This window comes from Solea solea, chromosome 21, assembly GCF_958295425.1.
Source record: "Solea solea chromosome 21, fSolSol10.1, whole genome shotgun sequence".
Lineage (NCBI taxonomy): Eukaryota > Metazoa > Chordata > Actinopteri > Pleuronectiformes > Soleidae > Solea > Solea solea.
Window position 1 is genome coordinate 6525662 of NC_081154.1, and position 22158 is coordinate 6547819.

At 41.2% G+C, this 22158-nt stretch overlaps 1 protein-coding gene across 3 annotated transcripts; it reads left to right on the forward strand.

The window, feature by feature from the left end:
• The first annotated feature begins 681 nt into the window (after nucleotides 1–681).
• On the forward strand, nucleotides 682–22157 carry fscn2b (fascin actin-bundling protein 2b, retinal). 3 transcript variants are annotated; one of them, XM_058621596.1, is made up of 8 exons: nucleotides 682–844; nucleotides 1228–1291; nucleotides 7326–7424; nucleotides 8377–9103; nucleotides 19652–19808; nucleotides 20514–20635; nucleotides 21083–21250; nucleotides 21952–22157. In XM_058621596.1, exons 3-8 carry the CDS (start codon nucleotides 7332–7334, stop codon nucleotides 22155–22157), a joined length of 1473 nt encoding a protein of 490 aa, XP_058477579.1. In that variant the 5' UTR covers nucleotides 682–844; nucleotides 1228–1291; nucleotides 7326–7331. The 3 variants fall into 3 exon arrangements, with proteins under 3 accessions (XP_058477579.1, XP_058477581.1, XP_058477580.1); XM_058621598.1 differs by lacking the exons at nucleotides 682–844; nucleotides 1228–1291 and adding an exon at nucleotides 6110–6206; XM_058621597.1 differs by lacking the exons at nucleotides 682–844; nucleotides 1228–1291 and adding an exon at nucleotides 6222–7079.
• The last annotated feature ends 1 nt before the right edge of the window (nucleotide 22158 follows it).

Here is a 22158-nt window from a genome sequence, read left to right on the forward strand (position 1 = left end):
TGCAAGTAAACGCAGAGTCCTAAGGAGAATAGCAGTGCAAACCTGTGTGTGTCTGTGTGTGGCGTGTGCTCCCTTTATGAAGAGAAAATGAAGAAACACAGAGACAGACAGACTGAACATCTCGGGGAAAATTGGCAGTAAAATGAGTGGAGGATCTACTGTCGACATTTCCACTAATGTGCGCTTTTATTTCACGTGTTTTCGTGCCGTTAAAAGGATCGGAACGTCAGATGTGTGTCCGCGCAACTCTTGATAGACGTGAAGCGGCAGCGGCGGCGGCGGCGTCGCGGCAGTCCTTGCTGCGCCAGCCTACGGAGCTCGCGTGAGGGATATTTCCTGTCCTCGCGGACGGAAAAACAAGGCGAGGAGAGGCGGAGATGAAGGGGGAGGAGCTTACAAAGGCGGTTCGACCAATGCAGTAGTGGTAGCCTCGGTGGGCGGGTTCGCAGCGTGAAGTCTCAGCCAATGAGAGCGCTGATGAGCCCCTGTGGTTCCACGTGGGTGCTGAGCTTTGAGCGACAACCACGGCGCACCGGACCAATCACAACCGCGCGAGGTGTTAATCTCACCGCTGATTGGCTGCGTGCTGCTCACTGAGCCCCTCCCTCCTCCTCACTCATCACGTTCAGCTCGTTTGTTGTTAACCCTTTCCTACCACACACACACACACACACAGGAAGCAGCAGCCGCTGAGCCCATAAAACACAAGCTCGCGCTGTAATGTAACAGCAAAACGTGAATTAATGAATGATTCAGAGGCGGTTTGTTTTTAGAAACGCGATACATCAGTTAATCCCGACTGTTTCTAAGCGTCGCTTCTGACAAAGTTAAAAGAAAAGCGAAGGTAATAATAATATACTGCCGAACTGTAGAGGAGCACATGGGGCGACCACAGAGAGCAGCTTTTTTTTTAACTACGTGTGTGTGTGTGTGTGTGTGTGTGATAAAAACACAAACCTACACATTTTTATACCCGCATTTTAAAGGTATACTATGTAAGAAATGCAATACGTCATAAAACAGCCATTATGTGTCATCAGAGATTAAGGAAACATGTTAAATTTAAATGCATGACTTCTCTGATAACAATGGTTCAGCCATAGAAATGTTCTTTAATGTCCAAAAACTCATGTCATACAGCCCTATAACAAAGCTCGTAGCACTTCAAACACAGTGACGCCGCAGTTTTAATGTGACCAAAACTGAAACTCAAAGGCCTCATTACAGAAACATCTGAACCAGAGGAGAAGACGCCTGAAAGTGCCAATGTGGATGATTTTCACCTGTAAAGGTAAGCAGTTTAGCTTTAGACAAGATCTCTGTCCATGTTGTTGGTCAATATACTGCACATGGTGCGTTCCATTTACACCAGAACTCGGAAGTCGGAACTGTTGAATCGTCATAACCCTCCCCCCAATTCCCCCCGCCCTGCCTTTACAGTGCCCCTGTGTGTGTGTGTGTGTGTGTGTGTGTGTGTGTCCCTGACCATAATCAAATCAACATGCAAGAAAACCAATGAGATTAAAAGCACATGATGAATGCACACAGTTAACAGTGAGGTATAACCCACATTCACACATGCAGCAGCCTCTAAAAGTGTGGCTCGGGCTCTTGCTTCTGTTTCATGGCGGCCGCCGCCACTGTCACTGCCTGTGGATGATTGAAGCGGCCCCCTCTCCTTTTAATTGTGCTGATGTTTCAGAGTTGATAAGGCTTCACGTGTTGTTGACGCCTTTCAGTTTCTGCAAAAGTCCCCCCCCACAAACACACACACACACACCACCACCACCACCCTAAAAAAAAGAGAAGACATTAAAAGCAGCCATTTTAAATAGCACCAAAGTCCTTCCCTCCTACGCTATGCAGTCACACAGGCACCAACAACGTTACACCAAGCATCAATCTTCTCGCTTTTTTTAACCTCCAAAAAAAAAGAAATATATATATAGGCAAACGTCCCATAAGGGAGCCGGAGAAGAAGGCTGATGTCGCCCCTTAGTGACGGATTTGGGTATTACAGCTCTCCAGCATGAGCTCGTCCAGGCCTGACACCAGGAGAAAGCGACTGAGGGTGGTTTTAAAAGTAAATGTGAATTGTAAGATAAAATGAACTATAAAACATTTTTAACATTATATGAATATACGTAGGCTTCAAACATAATTGATAGTGACACCAGAATTCTGACTGTTCTTTCTGTAGCTTTTGAAAGTAACTACAGTAGAAAATTGTTGTTTTCTTACATTATTTACAACATTATTATTTATCCTTAAAAGGAGAGGCAGGGTTCATTTATGAATTCATTCATTTATTTCGAAATAATGTACTTATAAAGAAAGGGTTTGCACAAACAACAATATCAACTGTTAATTAGTGGCTTAATAGTTCCCCTTGTTTTGGATTTCTCATTAAAATATAAAGTAATAAATCACTTTGTAATGTAGTGTTTTTATTGTTTTATTGTTTTATTGTTTTTATTATTGTACAGTCATTTTAAAATAACAAAAGGTTCTATTACGGTCTCTGTGGCGCTTGTAATCCTTCTTTTACATGAACTATGATGTGTTCTTATACTTCAAAGTCAAAACAAAAAGGATCCCCTGAGGTTTGTTTTTGCCCCGTGGTCCCCGAATTCCCTTGGAAAGCCCCTGGTTTCTAATGATATTCTAATGACGACTATGATTTCATGTTTTCTCTTGCGAAAAAAATGTGACAAGGTGGTTTAAAGATGCTGCTTTGTGCGCCAGGTTGTTCACATATATACATATAAAAAACACAACAGGATCCTGATGGGAGAGGAGATATTTGGGTCCTCATAGAAGTTGATTTTCACTGAAATACATTTACAATTTGGCCCGGGAAACGAGGGACAAAAGCAGGCAATGAAGTGTAAGATGGCACTAAAAGTATATTATACAGCTTGTTTTTTCTGCATGATTTTTATAAGAGCAACTATCAGTGAAAACACTGATCTCTTCTTCATTTAGTTCCCATCTTGTTGGAATTGAAGACGGGGGAGACGGAGAGAATGAGAAGAGGAGGAGAAACACAAATACAGGGGTGGGGGGGTGACAGGAGGAAGAAAGTGAAGAGGAGTGAAAGTGTGTGTGTGTGTGTGTGCGGGGGGAGGGGAGGGGGGCGTCACTGTGGGGTACGAGGCAGCACCCTGCAGTCCCAAGTAATGGCAGAATAGAACTTAATAGGGTAGAAAAAAGGCTGGAGGCTGTTAACTCAGAAATGGTCATTTTGAATTCCCCATTCTCTCCCTCTGTCGCTCCCCTCTTCCCCTCCTCTCCCCCTCTCCTCCTTCCTTTCTTCCGTGCATGTTCTATGTATATCTTTAACTTGGTTTTCCCCCCCTCCATCACCCTCTGTGTCATTTACTGATTTCCCCTCCATTTCCCTCCACCCTTAACCTGCGTCTGCCGCCATTCACCTTTCAGCACCCTCTTCACCTGCTCCTTTCCCTCATCTCCTGTCTCGCAGCCTTGCCTCCTCCGTCCGTCCATACATCCTTCCCTCCTCCTCCTCCTCCCTTCCCTGCCTGACCCCCCCCACCCTTTTTCCCTCCTCCTCCTCCCTCCTCTGTGTCTTGGAGGAGGTGTAATGATAGCTATTTGAGTGTCATCAGAGGACCGCTGTAATGGCTTCTAAAGTACCATCCCACGGTTGCCACGGTGAACCTGGCACAGCCGCGGTCCCAGAAGAAGGGGTGGGAAAAAGGGTAGATAGATGGAGGGAGAGAGAGAGAGGGAGAGAAACATCTGGTTGGCCGTGGACAGGCGTCACCGTGCCGATGGCAGCAGGAGTGCTGGCACATCAGCAGACGATGACGCAGCCCCCGGGGGCCACAGAGAGCGAGCTAATGATGCGTGGGATAGGATACATATGAGGAGGAAGTACAGTAATAGTGATAATAGTGATGCTAATGAAAATAATAGCACTGATAACAATAACACTATATGACTTTTTTGATTTGTGAACAGTGTGTGTGTGTTCGAGTGAAAATGTGTGGTTGAATTGAAGAAAAAGAGACAAATGTAGGGAGAGATAGTGTGAGCACACACACACACACACGCTCTCTCTCTGTTCTGTTTTAACGATAAGGAGTGGCGGCCACTTTATTAGGTACGCCCATACATCCAACTGCCTGTTCACATCAATATCTAATCAGATTGTCACATGGCAGCAACGTAATGCGTTCAGACGTGTAGACATGTTCAAGACGAGCTGCTGAAGTTTAAACTGAGAATCAGGATGAAGAATTATTCTGTCATGTTTTGTTTGGTCCATGAAATGTGAAAAAATGTTCATTGATGTTTATCACACCTGGAAACGATGATGTTCTCCAATGTCCTTGTTTCATCCCACAAACCAAAATGATTCAATTTTTAATCAAAATCAGAGAAAAATCAGGGAAACTTGTTTTAATTATTGAAAAAAATAGATTACAAAATAGTTGACAATTAATTTAGTAATCAATTAATAATCTTACCTTGTATGTATTATGTGATTTCTTTGGAGAAAAAAGGTTTGCTTGTTGTTAACCTTTAGAACACCTTTTACAATTACTATGTTAAAACATATATACAGAGGCTATAAGAATGTGCAATGTAGTGTCATTTATATATATATGTGTATATATATATATATATATATATATATATATATTTGTGACTTTTTGCACAATAATTGCTACTCTCGTTTTTTGCGATTTAAAAACAAGTCATAACTTTGACTCAACAACACATAAAAGACACATTTTTTTAGTCTGACAATGTGACCCACACACTCCCAGCATGTCCATGAAAGCAGTAAGGGTTAATATAAGTATACAGGAAGTGTCTTGGGGGACAATTACAACACATGTCATGTCCTTCAGTATCAGTGTGTGTGTGTGAATTTGTGTGTTTGAGGTCCCCAATTTTCCTTCTGCACTTTATTTTCAATTCCATACAATTTTATTTATATAGCGCCAAATCACAGCATACATTATCTCAAGGCACTTTAGACAACGTTACACAAAGCAGAGAAACCCAATAATTCACACGATAAACAAACACTAGGCATCAGTGGAGAGAAAAAAAAACTCCCTCTTAACAGGAATAAATCTCTGACAGAACCAGACTCAAAGATGTGCATCCATCTGCCTAGACAGGTTGAGGTGAAAGGAACAAATTGGGGCACAGAGGAGAGGCAGGGTAGAGAAAGGACAAGAGGGAGGTGAGATAGAGACAGAAGAAATAGACCAGGCACATTTAGGATTTCTGTCCCTAAATGACATGCTGAAATTGTCTTTTCTCTTGTGCACTTCACCTGTAACTGCCATCACACACAAGACGATCTTAGTTAGCACACACTGCTCAGTCATGATTGCGTCAAGATCCAATACCTGGCTCCCACATCAGTTGAGTCCAAGGCGTCCGGTGCTCGGCCTCAGCGTTTGAGATTTAGGCATTTTGAGCAACTCTGAACTCCAACCCTGACACAAAAAACACAAATATTTTGAGGAATTTTGTCACTTTTTAAAGGCATGTTTGCTCCAGATAGCTCACAAAAAACCACATCCTCACACTTCGTTGCTCCTCCTCCCCATCCTCCCCGTGTTTATCACATTTTGCATTAAAAACACTGCAGTTCAAGTCTGGGTCAGGAGGAGTAAATCTTTGGGCGGGAGATGTTTACTATGAACCCCCGAGACCCTCAAATGACCTTTCCCTCTGTGTGTGTGTGTGTGTGTGTGTGTGTGCAATGACATGTATATTGCTGTGGGTCAGCGAGTCTTTGTGTGTGTTTATGGCCATTGACAAGAATAAGAGGGTGGGTGTGTGTGTGTGTGAGTGAGTGAGATGGTAGATTAGCCAGGTTGGGATGATTGGTTTGAGGATTAGATGGATTCAGGAACAGACATGTCTGTTTACTCTGCAAAGAAGACTTATAATAGGCTGATTGGCGAGGTTTATTACACACACACACACACACACACACACATGCCAATCCACTCACTGACCACACACACACACTCATCCATTCACAACCATCCATATGTTGATTAGCTCATTACCGCCACCCTTTACAACACCTGCCATCGTCGTCCCTTTGCTTTCTTCCTTCCACATTCAGACACTGAAGAGAAGTCCGAGGTCCTTCAACCTCGCAGACACGTTTCCCATTCGGCTCTGACCCAGAGAGTGTGCAATCAGAGAAGGTGTGTAACCAAATCCCCCAGCATAGGTACGTAAGAGGAGCTGCACTCAGGCAACTACCCCAAACGCAGTGCTCTGGTTACCCCCGGGCCACTGTTTGCGTCTACTTACCTGTCTTTATGTGTCACATAAGAGGTGAAGTGCAGCACTGAGGAGAGGCAGAGAAAGGTGGGATTATATACATGGCAGGTTAAAGGCGCAGACAGGGAGGAAGGAGGACAGGATGGGAGGAAAAAGCGACAGGGAGAGGCTTAAGATTACAGAGGAGAGCTTCCCCTTTCTTGCCCAGTTCGGTTGTGATGCCTGATAGTTAATGTTCATGTTCATGTTCAGAGTCTCTTGTAAAACCTCCAGGATGTTCTTCCACCACTGATCAAACTCTCGCCTGAGAATCGAGGAACCCCCAGACTTGAAGGAAGGTGACGCAGAAGTGACATCCAAGGACTGGTGGGCAAACAAGAATCCCAGAGAAATCTAATCTGGACATGGGACCAAGAGATTGAGTCCCAGCAAGGCAAACAAGAGCAGGTGTGAGGCCGGACAAGTGTTCAACAGGAGAGCAGAGAGAGAGAGAGAGAGGGGAAGTGGCAGATGGTGGACAAACAAAATTAGCAGCCAGTGCGAGAGCCTGTACCGAACAACTGAAGAGAGATCAAGGTCGCTCCTTCTAACCTCATTAAAAGAGAGGTGCGTAGTCGTTGGAGGTTGATCTAGGAGACCCGATCAACAGAAGAGACGGAGAGAGAAGGGAGAGAAGGGAGAGAAGGGAGGGGAGAGGAAGAATTACAAGAGGGCGCATGTTGAAAGAAGCCTCTTAAGTCTGGGAGCAGGAATTAGAGCCACAGAAACGACAGAGGGGAAGCCACAAAACCACAGTAAGTAAATTAGGAGGCTGTGGTTGGAAAACTGTATAATAAAGCTTCAGGCCGGGGGAAGGAATTTGTGGTTTTATATACTGTACCTTAATGAATTGATTTCCCGTCTTTAAAGCGCTTACATCACATCGTTCTCCATGACATCAATCTTTCCCCACACCTTTTTTATTTTTTTTAACGCTTTGTTTCACTCTGCTGCATGAAAACCCCTCATTTCTTCTCCATATGTCTCCTCTGAATCCACAGGTGAAGATGCCGGCCAACGGGAATCGTCCTCTGAAGCTGCAGTTTGGTCTCATCAACCACGAGGGTCGTTACCTCACAGCCGAGGCCTTTGGCTTCAAGGTACAACCAAATAATCTAATATAAGGAAAAGTGATATTTGTTTTGGGGACGAATTCCCCTAGGGATTAAAGTCATCTCATCTTTTTCACTTATTTAACACTTAACAACATTTTTGAACACATATTTAACCTTTATCATGACAGTTTTAGGGTATTTTGGTTCTCAAAAGTTAAACTTACAGTTTGAGTGTGGTGGTGTTGGTGGCAATGGTGAAAATTGGCATCCGCACCCCTTCAAAAAACTAAAAAGTGAAGCCAGTGATATTTCTATAAAACTGTCATAATAAAATTGTAAATGTCATAAATGTAAGTTTGTTTATTTTAATATTTTAGAATACATTTTATGTGGAATAAATGTGAGGTAGAGGCAACTGGGAAACTTGCAATTAAAAGTACAGATGATGAAAACTTCTGAATAGAATCAGAATCTATGAAACGGTGTACAAGTAGACGTGAAAATTTGCACAGAAATGTATATTTTTCTCGTTAAAGTTATCTGGAAGTGTTTGTTTGCTTGTCAAATTATAGCAGTTTTAAACAGCAAACAACTAAACTGTCTTTTTGTGAAATGATATGTATCATCAAGCTTAGTTTAGTGACATTTTTAAGCAGCAGGTGAACCTTTAGTGGATTATAGGGCTGCAACTAATGATCATTTTCATTATGGATGAATCTGTCAATTTATTTTTGATGGTTTTTTTGTCCTTAAAATGTCAGGAAATGTTGATCTGTGTTTCCCAAACCTTTGAAATAACTGTTCTCAAATGTCTTGTTATTCCATTTAAATGATTCCTTTGTCGTATGGAGCAAAGAACCCAGGAAATTATTAACATCTAAGAAGCTGAAAAATCAGAGAGATTATTTTAATTAGTAACAAAAGCACTCAGACTGATGAATCGTCTATGAGAATAGTTGACAACTGATCCATCATCGCACCTCTCTTGTTTTCTCAGGTGAACGCGTCTGCTGTCAGCCTGAAGAAGAAGCAGATTTGGACTCTGGAGCACGACTCCCAGGACTCCCAGGTCATCTACCTGCGCAGCCACCTGGGCCGCTACCTGGCCTCCGACAAGGACGGCAAGGTCACGTGTGAGGCTGACGGCCACAACTCCGACTGCCGCTTCCTCATCGTGGCTCAGTCGGACGGCCGCTGGGCGCTGCAGTCTGAGCAGCACCTCCGCTTCTTCGGCGGCTCGCGGGACTACCTGTCCTGCTTCGCCCAGGTCATCACAGACGGCGAGCTGTGGGCCATGCACCTGGCGCTGCACCCGCAGGCCAACATGCTGTCCGTGGCCCGCAAGCGGTACGCCCACTTGTCCTCAGAGGACGGGGAGATTGCCGTGGACATGAACATTCCCTGGGGGGTGGCGGCGCTCCTCACTCTCGTCTACCTGGATGGGAAGTACTGCCTGAAAACCTGCGACGGCCGCTTCCTCGGCAACGACGGGAAGCTGTTGACGCAGAGCGGCAGGTCCACGGCATACAGGCTGGAGCTGAAGTGCGGGAAGTTGGCCTTTAAAGACTGTGAGGGGAAGTATTTGTCTCCCATGGGGCCCACGGGAACACTGAGGTCAGGACGCTGCTCCAAGCCGGGCAAAGATGAACTGTTTGACCTGGAGGAGAGTCACCCGCAGGTGGTTCTGATGGCGGCTAATGGGCGATACGTCTCCATACGACAAGGTAGGACAAACACAAACACAGGTTGCCTGGTTTTTCCGTTCATATGTATCATACATTTTTACAGAATTTAAACAAAGAAAATGCACATTCACATGTGTTTCTATCTACCGCTCATAAGCGAATGTTAGGAGTCTATTGGAGGATAGGAAATAAAGAGTAAACAAAGAGCAGCAGTAGCTTCAATCTAACATTCTACTTGTCTTTTCTTCTTGTATTAAGTCGAGGGATGTTCTCTCGGCTCTACTCTACTCAGTTCACATCGTTTTCCATTACGTCATAGTTCCTCCTCAATGTGGGTGAGGTCGTCATAGCACAAATGCGCAAAACTGCCGTGACATGGTTTTATACACCCAATAACACAAACTAGTGTCTTGTAAAGCAGTTTTCCATCTAACTGAATCATTAGAATCAATTAATTGAAAAGATTTGTTCATAGAATGGTTCAGTACTTCCTGCATGACCGGAAGAACATGTCACTGAACTGAAATACCACTCAACCGGTCGTGATTCGGCTTATGATCGCCGGCTTTCAGCAGCGCTATCGCTAAATACACCAGACTCCAGCTCGCTTGGCACTTTGCCTGAGTAGAGTTGAGCCAAGTCGTGTTTTCATCACTTTTCCTTTTAGCAAAACGCCGACTTGTCCACCTCCGTGTCTTTTACTTTAATTTTGTGTCCCATATATAGTACAGGGTTTTTTTCTAACACGGGGCACTCTGCCCTCTGACTTTTCTCATGCAGACCTATTTAGTGTTAGATGCTATTCATTACTCTACTTTAAACAATTTTCCTATTTACTGGAAAATTACTCCAAAAACACCCAAATCCTGCTAAATAGACAGTCAGACGTCTTAAACAGCTTTGAATTCACGTAAACTCCGCTGCCCCCATGTTGTGTCTTTGCTATTTGAACTTACCCTCTCACCTTTAAGGAAAAATGCCTTAGAATGGCCATTTTTCCACCTCAAATATTTAAAAGGAGACCCTTGCCCTTATACTTATATCACATTTGCATCTTCTGTAGCATAAATTAATTTCATAGAGTATATATATGTACATGTGCCAAATAAATCCCAACAATAAGGCAATGGTATGAAACAGAAGCAGAAGATTGTTGCTTTTCTCTAAATCACATTGTGTTTTTAAATACACAAATTAAAAATGTGTACAAAAACAGACCCCATATTAAAACGACACAACATTTTCACAGATTTATTTTAACCTGAAGCTGAGTTTTACATGAAAACTTTAAAAATAGACAAAGTTTGTCCTCAGGTGCCACAGAGTGTGCGGTCACACAAGCCTTTATCTGACATATATTCTGACCTGCACACATGCATAATGAAGCTCAGACCCAGAGAATACTACTACAGTGACTACAGCTACTACTACTGTCTCACATACATGTACATGTCCCGAGAAAACTGAGCTCACGATTCACAGGAAGTAACATTAACATGTGGATCTGCTGAATATGCAGATGCCCACGTTAAAGAGAATGGGCCACTCTACGGTGATTGACAGCTGATAAGAGGGCTGCATGGTAATTATGGGTAATGTATTCCTCGCATTGGCGTGCGCTGACATCTGATTGGACAGTTGGATGTCATGAGGGAAGCAGGACAGACGAGGCTGACATGGGAGACTATCAGCCTCATCGGGGGGAGAGACCTGAGACGAATGTGTTTCGAAGGCTGCAACTGATTTGGGTTGGACCGCTGTCCCTGCAAAGCTTTGTCCTCACAATTTAATGTTTTTTGTGTGTCCATTATGAGAAAAAGCCATGAATGAGGAAAATTAAGGTTTGTTCATGTAGGGTTGTGCATCTTTAATGGCCACATGAGTGCAATTAACAAATTAAGGCACTCTAAAGTAAACAGTCCCTACCAGTTTCATTCGCAGACGTCGCTGCGTAATGTCTCCTGAGGGTGGCGCTGCTCGCATGAATGAAGGGGAAACTTGGGTGGAAGTTATCTGGCTGAAGAAGAGGGAGTTTACAGTGCAACTAATGATTATTTTCATAATCGATTAATCTGGTAATAATTGATTCATCAAGTAATTGTTTCAGCTCTAGTTAAAAGATGCTCCATCCATGTTCAATACATTGTGAATAAACAGTCAATACAATCATTGTATTGTGATATTATTGGTGTCATGGACCATGTATCACGTATCGTATCATGAGGTACCCTTTGACTCCCACCCCTAATTCACACAAACGGATCTGTTTTTGAGATGAAAAAAAAAAGTTGCATAATTTCTGTTAACTCGCACCAAACGGAGGCGGAATAATAACATCAACAATAACAACAAAAAACATAAAAAGACGCACTGCACCTTTGAACACACATCTACTTTTTCAACCATTTTAAGCAGTCAGATAAATACTCCCCTATTATTATAAATAATATTTTCAACTGGAAAATCAAGCACCTTTATGTCCAAGCAGGTGTTTCTCTTGAAATAGTAAAAGCCTTGTTATAAAAATGCAGCAAATTTATCAGACAATATGTTGTTTTTCTTTCACTTTTTTCATGAAATTGCGTGTCATAAATAGTGATAAATGAGGAAAAAAAAGCCTTCTTCATTGCTTCTCAGATGTTCTCCCTGGCTTTGCTGGGTAATGTTCACACTTTATGTCTTTGCCCCATGGGCCTCACTCAAACAGCTGCTTGTAACATATACACGCTGTACAGTAATGCACTGTTGATACTGTCTTATGTATTTACTCGTCTGTCTTGTGATCGCGGGTCTGTGGGGTTGGGTTATTTGATCGGCGTGACATCACAGCACTGACGGGCGACACCTGCTCCACATTACAGCTTCAAAGTTGTTTCCTCTTAAATATGACGTTGGGTTTCTTTGATCGGTTTAATATGAAGTAGAATAAATGTCATCGTATCGCGTTACCATGAAGTACCCTGCAAGTACTTGCCAAGATATTCAATTGGTGATGGAGGAAAAGGCTTTGCTGGTCTGATTTGAAAATGGATTTAGGGTGGATTAGTCTACAACAGCAGTGCTTGTCAGTGTACTTGGACGTGGCACCCTAGCACAGGCTGCAGATTCTTGTCTGCGGGGTCGAGTTTCTGCGGCACGCATGTAATTATGTTCAGACTTTAGACACCTCTTGTCAAATATTATTTTGTGTCTTTGCTTATAATTGTTTGGTTTATGCAACATTTATAATCCACTTAACAAAAGCTAGCGTGCTAATATGCTATTGTAAATGAGTTGTTCAACAATGTTAGCTGTTGCTGCGATTGGTCATAACAAATAACAAATTAGCACGTGCCATCATATTAAATCTAATTTGCTAATGTTACCATGCTAACATGCTAATGGACAATTTGTTGTTCAAATATGTTTGCTGTTGCTGTGATTGGTCGTAGTGGTTGACCAAATGTCGCATAACATCAAATCTTATTTGCTAATGTTAGCATGCTAATGAACATTTAGTTTAGCTTTTGATGTCTTTGGTTATAATTGAGCGCCAAATATAATTTGCTGATTTTAGCATGCTAATATACAATTCGAATTTGCTATTGTTAGAATGCTAAAATGCTACTTTACAATTTGTTGTCCAATATGCCATCATATCAAATCCAAGCTAATATGCTAGTGTGCAGTTACTTGTTCAACAATGTTAGCTGTTGCTTTCTTGGATTATAATAGATGGCCGAAGATCTCATCATATTTAATCTAAGTTGCTGATTTTAGCATGCTAATATTCTAACATACAATTAGTTGTTCAAAAATGTTAGCTGTTGCCGTCTTTGGTTACTGATGACCAAATATATTATAATATCAAATCCAATTGGCAAATGTTAGCATGATAATATGCTAACATGCAATTAGTTACTCAATGTTAGCTGTTGCTGTGATTGTTGATTGTGGTCAACCAAATATCTAATCCTATCTAACATAATTTGTTCATGTTAGCATGCTAATATGCTAAAATATGTCCTCTTTTTAAAAGTGTTAGCTGTCGCTGTGATTGTTGATTGTAGTCGACTAAATATCTAATCATATCTAATTTCATTTGCTAACTTTATCATGCTTATATGTTAACGTTAAATGGATTAGTGGACAGCAGCAGTGTTTGTCAGCGTTCCTGGTCGTGTCACTCGTGCGCAGGCTGCAGATTCTTGTCTGCGGGGTCGGGTTTCTGCAGCACGGGCCCCGGGGTGCTGTAACTGAATCTCTATCGCCTCATTGTTCCTGGTTAGCATTGGGAGCTTCAGGAAACCAAAACGACTGACAGGAGAAGGATAGACATGGCGGTGCACGCGCAAACCACACATACACACCATGAAAAGGGTCATAAGGTATACATGTATACAGCGTCATTTCTCTCTCTCTCTCTATCGCTCTCTCTTCCCACACTCGTTCCTGCACAAACAAAAAGCTTTATCTTCTCCCCGACACACTCGCCCACTCACACAACCATGCCGTCCGTCCTGCTGCGGCGAGTGCTGAAGTGAAGTGTGTTGAATTATTGATGAAGTTGGCCCCTGTTCCTGGAAGGCAAGGGGGGAGTCTGCTTTCAGAAACCCAAGCTGCTTCTCACCTGGGGCATAGATTCTAACCCACTAATCTAACCCGCTAACCCCAGCCTCGCTCTGTGCCTGCACATACATGTGCTGCTGGAAAATCAACAGAACAAACCGTCAAACTGAGTCAATATCCTGTATTTAGATACATATCATACTGCAAAATACATCATTACATTCGCACTTTACAGTATTATCAAAGAAGGATATCAGAGATTAACTCACATAATCTGCACCCTCCAGACAAACAGAATATTTTATATTTAGAATAAAACATCAACATGCCAGATTATAGCTAGTACAAACATACAGACACAACATGAAAAAGAAAAGGAATTATTAATGTTTTTGTACCTTCATTACTATATATATTACATTTTTTGTTGACTAAGTAATGGTCACCATGTCAAATATAACACATTAGCTCACCTTCCATGGTTTGTCAATATCCATATATATATATGGATATTGACACATATATATATATATATATATATATATGTATATATGTATAAGTATATATATGTAATGATAATCATTCACAACACAGAAAAAGAAAATCTATATTTGTGAATTGTTGTTTGACTTAAATTGGTGTCAAAGGTTAAAGATTTAGATGCCGGTGTTTCAGAATTGTTCGGTACTTGTGAAAATACACATAATTAACTTCTGCCTCTGGGTGTGCCGTGATGAGTAAAGGTGAAGGAGGAGACAGCGGAGAATTTGGGACACAGTCAGTACATGTAAATTATCACCACCACTGTTCATGATTGCAACATTTAGTGCAGTCATTTTTTCCAGAGAGTGTTGTTTATTTTGGGTCGCTAATTAAATTTGCAGAATTTTCTCCAGCCATTTATCTAACTCATTTCTCATGGAAATGTCTGGTTTACCCATTCAAATTTTATATATTTTTTATATATATATATTTATTAGAAAATTTGCTATTTAAAGATTTAAACAGTAATTTAGTGAAGAGGAATTACCCTGTTGATATTCTAGACAAATGTGCAAACCCATCTAAGTTGTGAGGATCAGACAAAATGTCCTCACAACTTTAAAGGGATTTTTAAGACTTGAGTTAAGACTAGGGTTAGAATTATGTTTATTAAGTTTGTATGTACTTGTATTTGTATCTCTGTGAGGTCCAAAAAAACATACAAACCCATCTTTGTGGGGACGTTTTTTTCTGGGCCCCACAAATTTAAAGGGCTTTTTCAAAGTTAAGATTTGGTTTAGGGTAAGGGGTTAAGGGATGCCTTATGTCTATGATGTGTCCTTACTAAGGTATAAATAGTGCCATTGTATTTATATCTTTGTGAGGTCCAAAGAAAACATACAGACTGATATTTGTGAGGACATTTTGACCTTGTAGGGCCATTTTATCTGGGCCCCACAACTCTAAAGAGCTTATTCAGGGTTAAGACCCGGTTTTAGGTTTAGAATTTGGTTTATGGTAGGGTTAGGCATTTAGTCGTAATGGTTAAGGTGAAGATAAGAGGTTAGGGGATGCATTATGTCTATGATGTGTCCTCACTAAAATAAAAACAAGTCTGCGTGTGTGTGTGTGTCAGCGGTCTTGGTCGTATGAATGTAGATCTATCATGACATCGCTCATCACCTCCTAGTGTTCCTCTGGTCTAAGTGGTCCACTCTGCCCTGAAAGGGGAGACAAGATAATTGTACTAAGATGTATACTTTCCAATAACACAAATCCATATACACACATCTCGAGAAGAGATAAGGGAAAATAAAATTAAAGGAATTAATAATAAAATACAAAAAAAATAGGGGAAAGTGCAGTTGTGGAGGGGGAGGTTTGGGAGAAGCATCTGAATGAGGAAGATGGGGGGACAGTGGCATCTGCTTACACTTAATAATAGATGTCAGAGCCATCAATCGCTGATGGATTAGTTAGGCCTGCCCCAGGCCTGCAGGTGGGACAACACCGGAAAGCGGAGCTGGATCTGGGGTCCGATCCAAAATGTGGCACCACCGGAGGTACAGTGTCCACTGCTGAATAGTTCATTAGCAATCATGGCTGTGGCAACAACAACAACAACGACGCTGCCTTATTTTGTATGCGTGTCAAAGATTGTCATCAACAACACAGCCGTTAATATCCGCACATTGGCTGGCATGGATTTCACTGTATCTAATCTCCGTCTACGCCCCCCCGTTCTCCCCTTCTTCCTTTCTCTCCCTTCATCCTTCTCCTCTTCCTCTGTCTCCGTCCCCTCTCATCTATCAGATAACGGTGGCGAGGTCCCAGCTGAGCCCCATCTGAAGATCATTTCTAGGTTGAATTAGTGTGAAATGGACACATAGACTAGGTAGACAAAGCATGACATTGAGATGGGATGAGAGAGAACGAGAGCGATGGGCCCCCAGGCGTCGGTGCCGAGTCGAGCGGCTGAAATTTATGCTTCAGATGCACTTAAGATCAATGATGATTTAACCAGTTGTAAGACCTTGTGATACCTATTTTATTGGGTGTGAATAAGATGTGATTAAAGCAGCAGTAACCATGACATCTTTGTCGCACGTCATCCCCTTTTTCCTCCCATCCCTGGTCTCTAGATATCAAATTAAAGAAGAGGAAAAAAAATCTAACAGATGGGATTGTCTGTTTTAAATCATCACTGAAGCCTGAACAGCCATCAGATAAAAAGAGATATGCAGGACAAGCAATATCAAATGTTGTGTTGTAACAAGGCCCTTTTTGAATCTGTGTTAGTGTTGGATTATGCAGATGTCATTTATATGCATGCATCCATCCATCAGTGGCCTTAAACCATTAGAGTGTAGCACAGGTTTAGGATTAGTGATTTACCAGGATCACATCACCATGAAAACATGTCACGTACAACAATGTCTTTGTCAGCCATTGTATTTCTGCTCGTATCAAAAATCCTGGACGTTTCAGACATTAGCAAACCATCCTTATGTCAGATATTTATTATGGTTTTTGTTCTTGAACTAGTTTGGTTTCTGACCAAATATCTAATCACACATGAATCTAACTAGCAAATGTTAGCATGCTTATATGCTACAGTATGAGTAGTTGTTCAATAAAGTTAGCTGTGGCTGTGATTGGGTTGTTATGTTATTAACCTGCATATCTTATCTAATTAGCAAATGTTAGCAAGGTAGCATGCTAATATGCAAAAATACACTTGGTTAACAATGTTAGCTGTTACTGTAGACATGTTAGCTGTAGCTGTGATTGGTCATAATCATAAAAGTTTACTAAACTAATTTGCATTTGTTAGGTAGCTAACATACAATGAGTTGTTTAATTATAATAGATGTTGATGTGATTGGTCATAATAGGTTTGGTTTATGACCAAATATCTAATTATACTTGATCTAACTAGCAAATGCCAGCATGCTAATATGCTACTGTTGCCGTGGTATGATTTTCTCTTACAACCAAATACCTGCGTATCCATTATTAGCTTTAGCCATGCTAGCTGTAGCTGTGACTGGTCGTAATACTTGACCAAATATCAAATCATGTGACATCTGATTTGCAAATGTTAGCCAGCTAATATGCTAGGGAAAATGTGTTGTTTAACAATGGTAGATGCTAAAGTACGATTATTTGTCCAGCTTTTGCTTCAGTTTGTCAAAATACTTTTGTGTATGACCAAAAATCTAATCATATCTAATATGCTTTAGTGTCTGAAGAGTTGAAAACAAAGTTAGCTGATGCTGTGAGCATTAGCAGTGAAAATTACATTTTTTTCTTTTTTTCTTTTTCTTAGCTAAGCAATTACATCTCCGATGAGTTTAATTAAGTTGTAATAACAAAACGTGAACGGCCCATTGATTCTTTGGTATTGCTGTGGTTTAAGTGACCCTTTAATTAAAATCCAACAACTTTATTGTCATGGTTCAAGCAGACACGACCACATTACACAAAGTGCTCCTCGTCACATTGAATCAACAAAGGAAAATGCATTAATAATGAAAACTAAATGTTATTGTTCAGTAAAGTAAATATCAAGCCCATTCTGTATATATTCTGGTTACGTCTGTAAAGTTTATTCTAATCATTTTAATAAGCGTAATAGTCAATATCTTAAAAATACATTTTTTACATGCATGTTTATCATCTATTACATTTACTATCTTTGCTTTTGTGACACTGTGAAGTTTCCCCAATTGAATGTAAAATAAGCAATAACTCCCTTCATGGCTGAAATAATAGCATTACAATGCTTTGTCTTCTAATATTAATAATCACTGAGTTTTCTGTCAATAAGCTCAGATTCTTAAAGGCAACACTGTCGTTCTAGACCACATATTGATTTTATCAAAATATGTTTTGTTGGGTCTTTTAAGCTATTCATAATTAAATTTTTTATGATTTGTTCTCACTCTATATTGGATTATTCAGGGTCTGAGCGAGGCTGGTAATTATCTGTACATCCTGCTAAGTGTGGGCCCTCAAATCCTCGGGTCTTTTCCGGTTTTTCCTTTTATTCTTTTATTGAGGGGATTGAGGGATTGGGCAGGAGGCTCTTGAAAGCTGATTATATCAGATCCCTGCAGTGAAGAGGGCAGAGAGCCAGGGCCGGAGGTGGAGCGTTAGTGGGGAGCGTTTTTTTTTTTTAGGGGATCAGGGGTGTGGAGCGGAAGGTGGAGAGGGATGACCAGAGGAGGGAGATGGGTGAGGAGCGTTGTTATAGGATTAAGAAGAAGGATATTCTGTGAGGCATCTAATGTAGGATTTATCTCTCTGCAATCTGTCTGTTAGTGGAGTTACAGCAACACATGGGAGAAAAATTGTCCTCATTAACTACAAAGGCATCTACTGTATGTATGTGTGTGTGCAAAAGACTGAGTCTGGACACGCAGATTTTTAGCAGGTCAGCTAAATGAATTCTAATGATTTCAGAGGATCTGCAGTACAATTCTGAGCCACATGAGGGAGCTTGTTCATTTCCCACCACAGTAATCTTCAATTCAGCAGTGGGACACCAGAAAAGGATGCTTGGTGCAGCTGAAGAAAAGATGACAACTTAAGTTAAAGTAACATAAGTTTGATTTTTTTGTTTTCATAAAAGATAATTCACAGCAATCACAGACCAAAAGCTGCACCCGAGATGTATTTGGTCACATCTCAGGTGCACATTTTGTCCATAAAATGTCAGAAAAACATTAAAAAGTGTTATTCAGTGTTACCTGAACATTTTGTTTTCGGTTTTGTCCACAAATCAAAATAATGCAGTTTTAATGATTTCTTTGTTATATATATAAAATTTCATGCACTTTAGGCCTCCAAATGTGCGATTTCTTTCACGTTCCCAACATTTTTCGCAATGGCTGACGTGTTTGCAATATTTCATGACTTTTTATGCACGTTCAGAACCTCAAATTTGTGATTCTTTTGGGAAACATCAGAATATTAATCCCTTCAGTTTTCAATAATAATGACTAATAACTAATAATAACTCCTTCACTTATGGACCCAAACAAAAGTGAGTGCAACATGAAAACTGTAATCTGTCAGACAGACAATAACGAATATGGAATAACTGCAACATGGAGCTGTGCAATCTGACAAGACAGAAGCATTTATTTGACCTCAGGAAGGTGTTTGTTTGTTTTCCACATCAAACCAAGGTCACAGATTTGGATGCATTAAAAAAAATAACCCATAATCCTGAGTTTAAATGTGATTATTAACTGTTTATTATGAAAATTACAACCTGATCAGCAGCTGCAGGTTTCTAATCCAGAGCAGAAGTAACAGATTAACAGGTTCCATTATTATGAGGATTTAACACTAAATTAAATCAGATTTCTTAGTAAAAGGCACATAATTCACTTCACTGTTGTATCGTCAGTGTCACTGAGCGAAAAGGAAAGTAGCTGATGAATGCATGAATGCATGCATGCATGCATGGATGGATTTCTCCAAACACTAAACAGTCCTCAGGTTGTTGTGTGCTGTGCTCAGGTATTAATGACAGGATGTGCCCTGCAGGGGTCAGCCTCGCGGCCAATCAGGAAGATGAGACGGACATGGAGACGTTCCAAATGGAGATTGACAAGGAGAGCAGGAAGTGCACTTTCCGAACCAGCCAGGGGAATTACTGGGCACTGGTGGCTCACGGAGGAATCCAGAGCACGGCCACGGAAGTGTGAGAGAAAAACTCTTTATGTTATGTTATGTTTTGCACTAAAAGTCTCCAAAACCTCATGAGTTGACACCAAATAAATGATGCAATACCTTGTTACATTACAGAAGATGCCGATTATTTTACAGCTGTTTTTAAACAATGAAATCTGTTATGACGATAATTTGTTAAATAGTTAAAAACCTAAAAAATATTCACATTAAGAAGCTGAAAAATCTGAAAACTTGTTTTAATTATTTAAAAAAAAACAACACTAAAACTGATTAATTTATTATCAAAATAGTTGACAATTAGTTGTCGGTGTTGCAGCTTTAGTTCATACCATATATCAACATTGCATTACATGACGTATATGTTATGACAGATTAAAGTTTTCCACTTTAGCTGCATGCAGATTTCTGCTCAAACGCTCAAATTCAGGATTAAATCAAAAAGTTCAAAAGTATTACATTAACGCATTAAAAGGTGTGCAATTAGATGTACCTTTACTGATATTTAAGCGACTTTGATTTCAACACAACAGAACAAAGAAGAAGCAGAAATTAAAAGGAGAAATAACTGTAAAAATAATAATAATATAGAGAGATAATGTGAACATGTTTATATGTAAATGCACGTGTTATATGTCAGTAAATTAAATATATGTCTCTCCCTCTTGTTTAAAAAAATGTAAAAGCATCTTCTTTGTTTCTTTCTTCTTGACTGCAGGTCAGCAAACACTATGTTTGCAGTGGAGTGGCTCGGCCACAAGGTGGCGTTAAAAGCCAACAATGGAAAATACATCTGCACCAAGAAGAATGGACAACTGCTGGCTGTTAGTGACTCCGTAGGTGAGAGACATTTTTGACTTTTTGGTTTTTCTCTTTATTCCACTCATGAATCTCATCAGTTAAAACTCCTCTTTATTTTATTTCTTTACAAATGTTATTGTTATTCTAACAAGACAAAAAAGCAACAGGAAACTGATTCAGTATGTTTATAGAGAGATACTCCACCGTCAGACGTACAAGTGCAAGTTGTCCGATTGCCTGTCTTAGTCGGACTATGGCCTTAGCTCTATTAAACATGTACCATGTAAGCGTACTGGCAAAAACAAGACCAAAGTTAGTTCTTGCCACTTCAAATTTCTGCCCAGATGATGTGTCTTCCAAATGACGGAGAGAGAACAAGTCTCTCTGTATGTATGTACAGACCTCAACTTCTCTCATGCTCCACCCTGAGGTGTCTTTCATGTTTGTGTGTGTGTGTGTTTGTTTTGTCTCTGTCCGTGTCCTCAGGTGAGGACGAGCTGCTGACCCTGAAACTGATCAACCGGCCCATGTTGATCCTGAGAGGAGAGAACGGCTTCATCTGCCACCACAAGAACTCCAACACGCTGGACGCCAGCAGATCGGTCTACGACATCTTCACCCTGCAGTTCAGCAACGGCGCATACCACATCAAAGGTCAGGACACGCCCACTCTCACAGAATCCTCACAACTGTCAGGGCCCCGAGCGCAAACGCTAGGGGTTGTAATGGCTCCTGGCACGAATTTCTGCAAGGAGCCAATTGTTTTCCTTCAGATTAATGTTATTATTCTGTGCAGCCATTTGTGAGCGGGTTAACGTGCATAAAAATCCTTGAAACCTTGCACTGAGATCAGGTCTTGCGAAAATGAAATATTGGCATTCGACTCGGACCCCTGTGTTGCACCAGGGCTCTAAAGCGCCCCCTAAGGTGAAACGTGGCTGGAGCAAGGCAAGATTAAGTTGTACCGAATTTCACGAAACTTGGTGGGGACTTGTATTTGCCCAAGACGAACAAAAAAATCCATCGGGACCATGGCCTCAACTCGACAGGAATTGAGCCATTTTGTATTTTGGCGTCCATCTTGGCAATGTGCAAGCCATTTTGCCATGAAACAGGAAGTGCCCTATAAATTGGTCGACTGATCTGCTCGAAACTTTATACGTGAGACCAGGGGCCCGTCCTATGTATTGCTGCATGCCATGACCTGCACAAAGGAAGTAGGTCTTTAAAAACCGGAAGTGACCTGTAACTCGCCTAATAAATGAACAAACTCGTCTTAGGCAAAAGGTTTTCATTTTCTATTTATTTGACTTTTGGACTTTTGTGATGATGTGTTTGTGTTTGAAATCCTGCAGGGGTCACCGGTCACTTCTGGTACGTGAACAGCGCCGGGCTGGTGTGCGCGGACGGGGAGGCCCCGGAGGATTTTGCGATCGAGCTGCTCGAGCACGGTCGCCTCGCTATACGCGGGAAGAGCGGCAAATATCTGCGAGGAGACCAGGGAGGGACGCTGAAGGGGGACGGACTCAGCCTGAGCGGCTCGGCTCTGTGGGAATATTAGA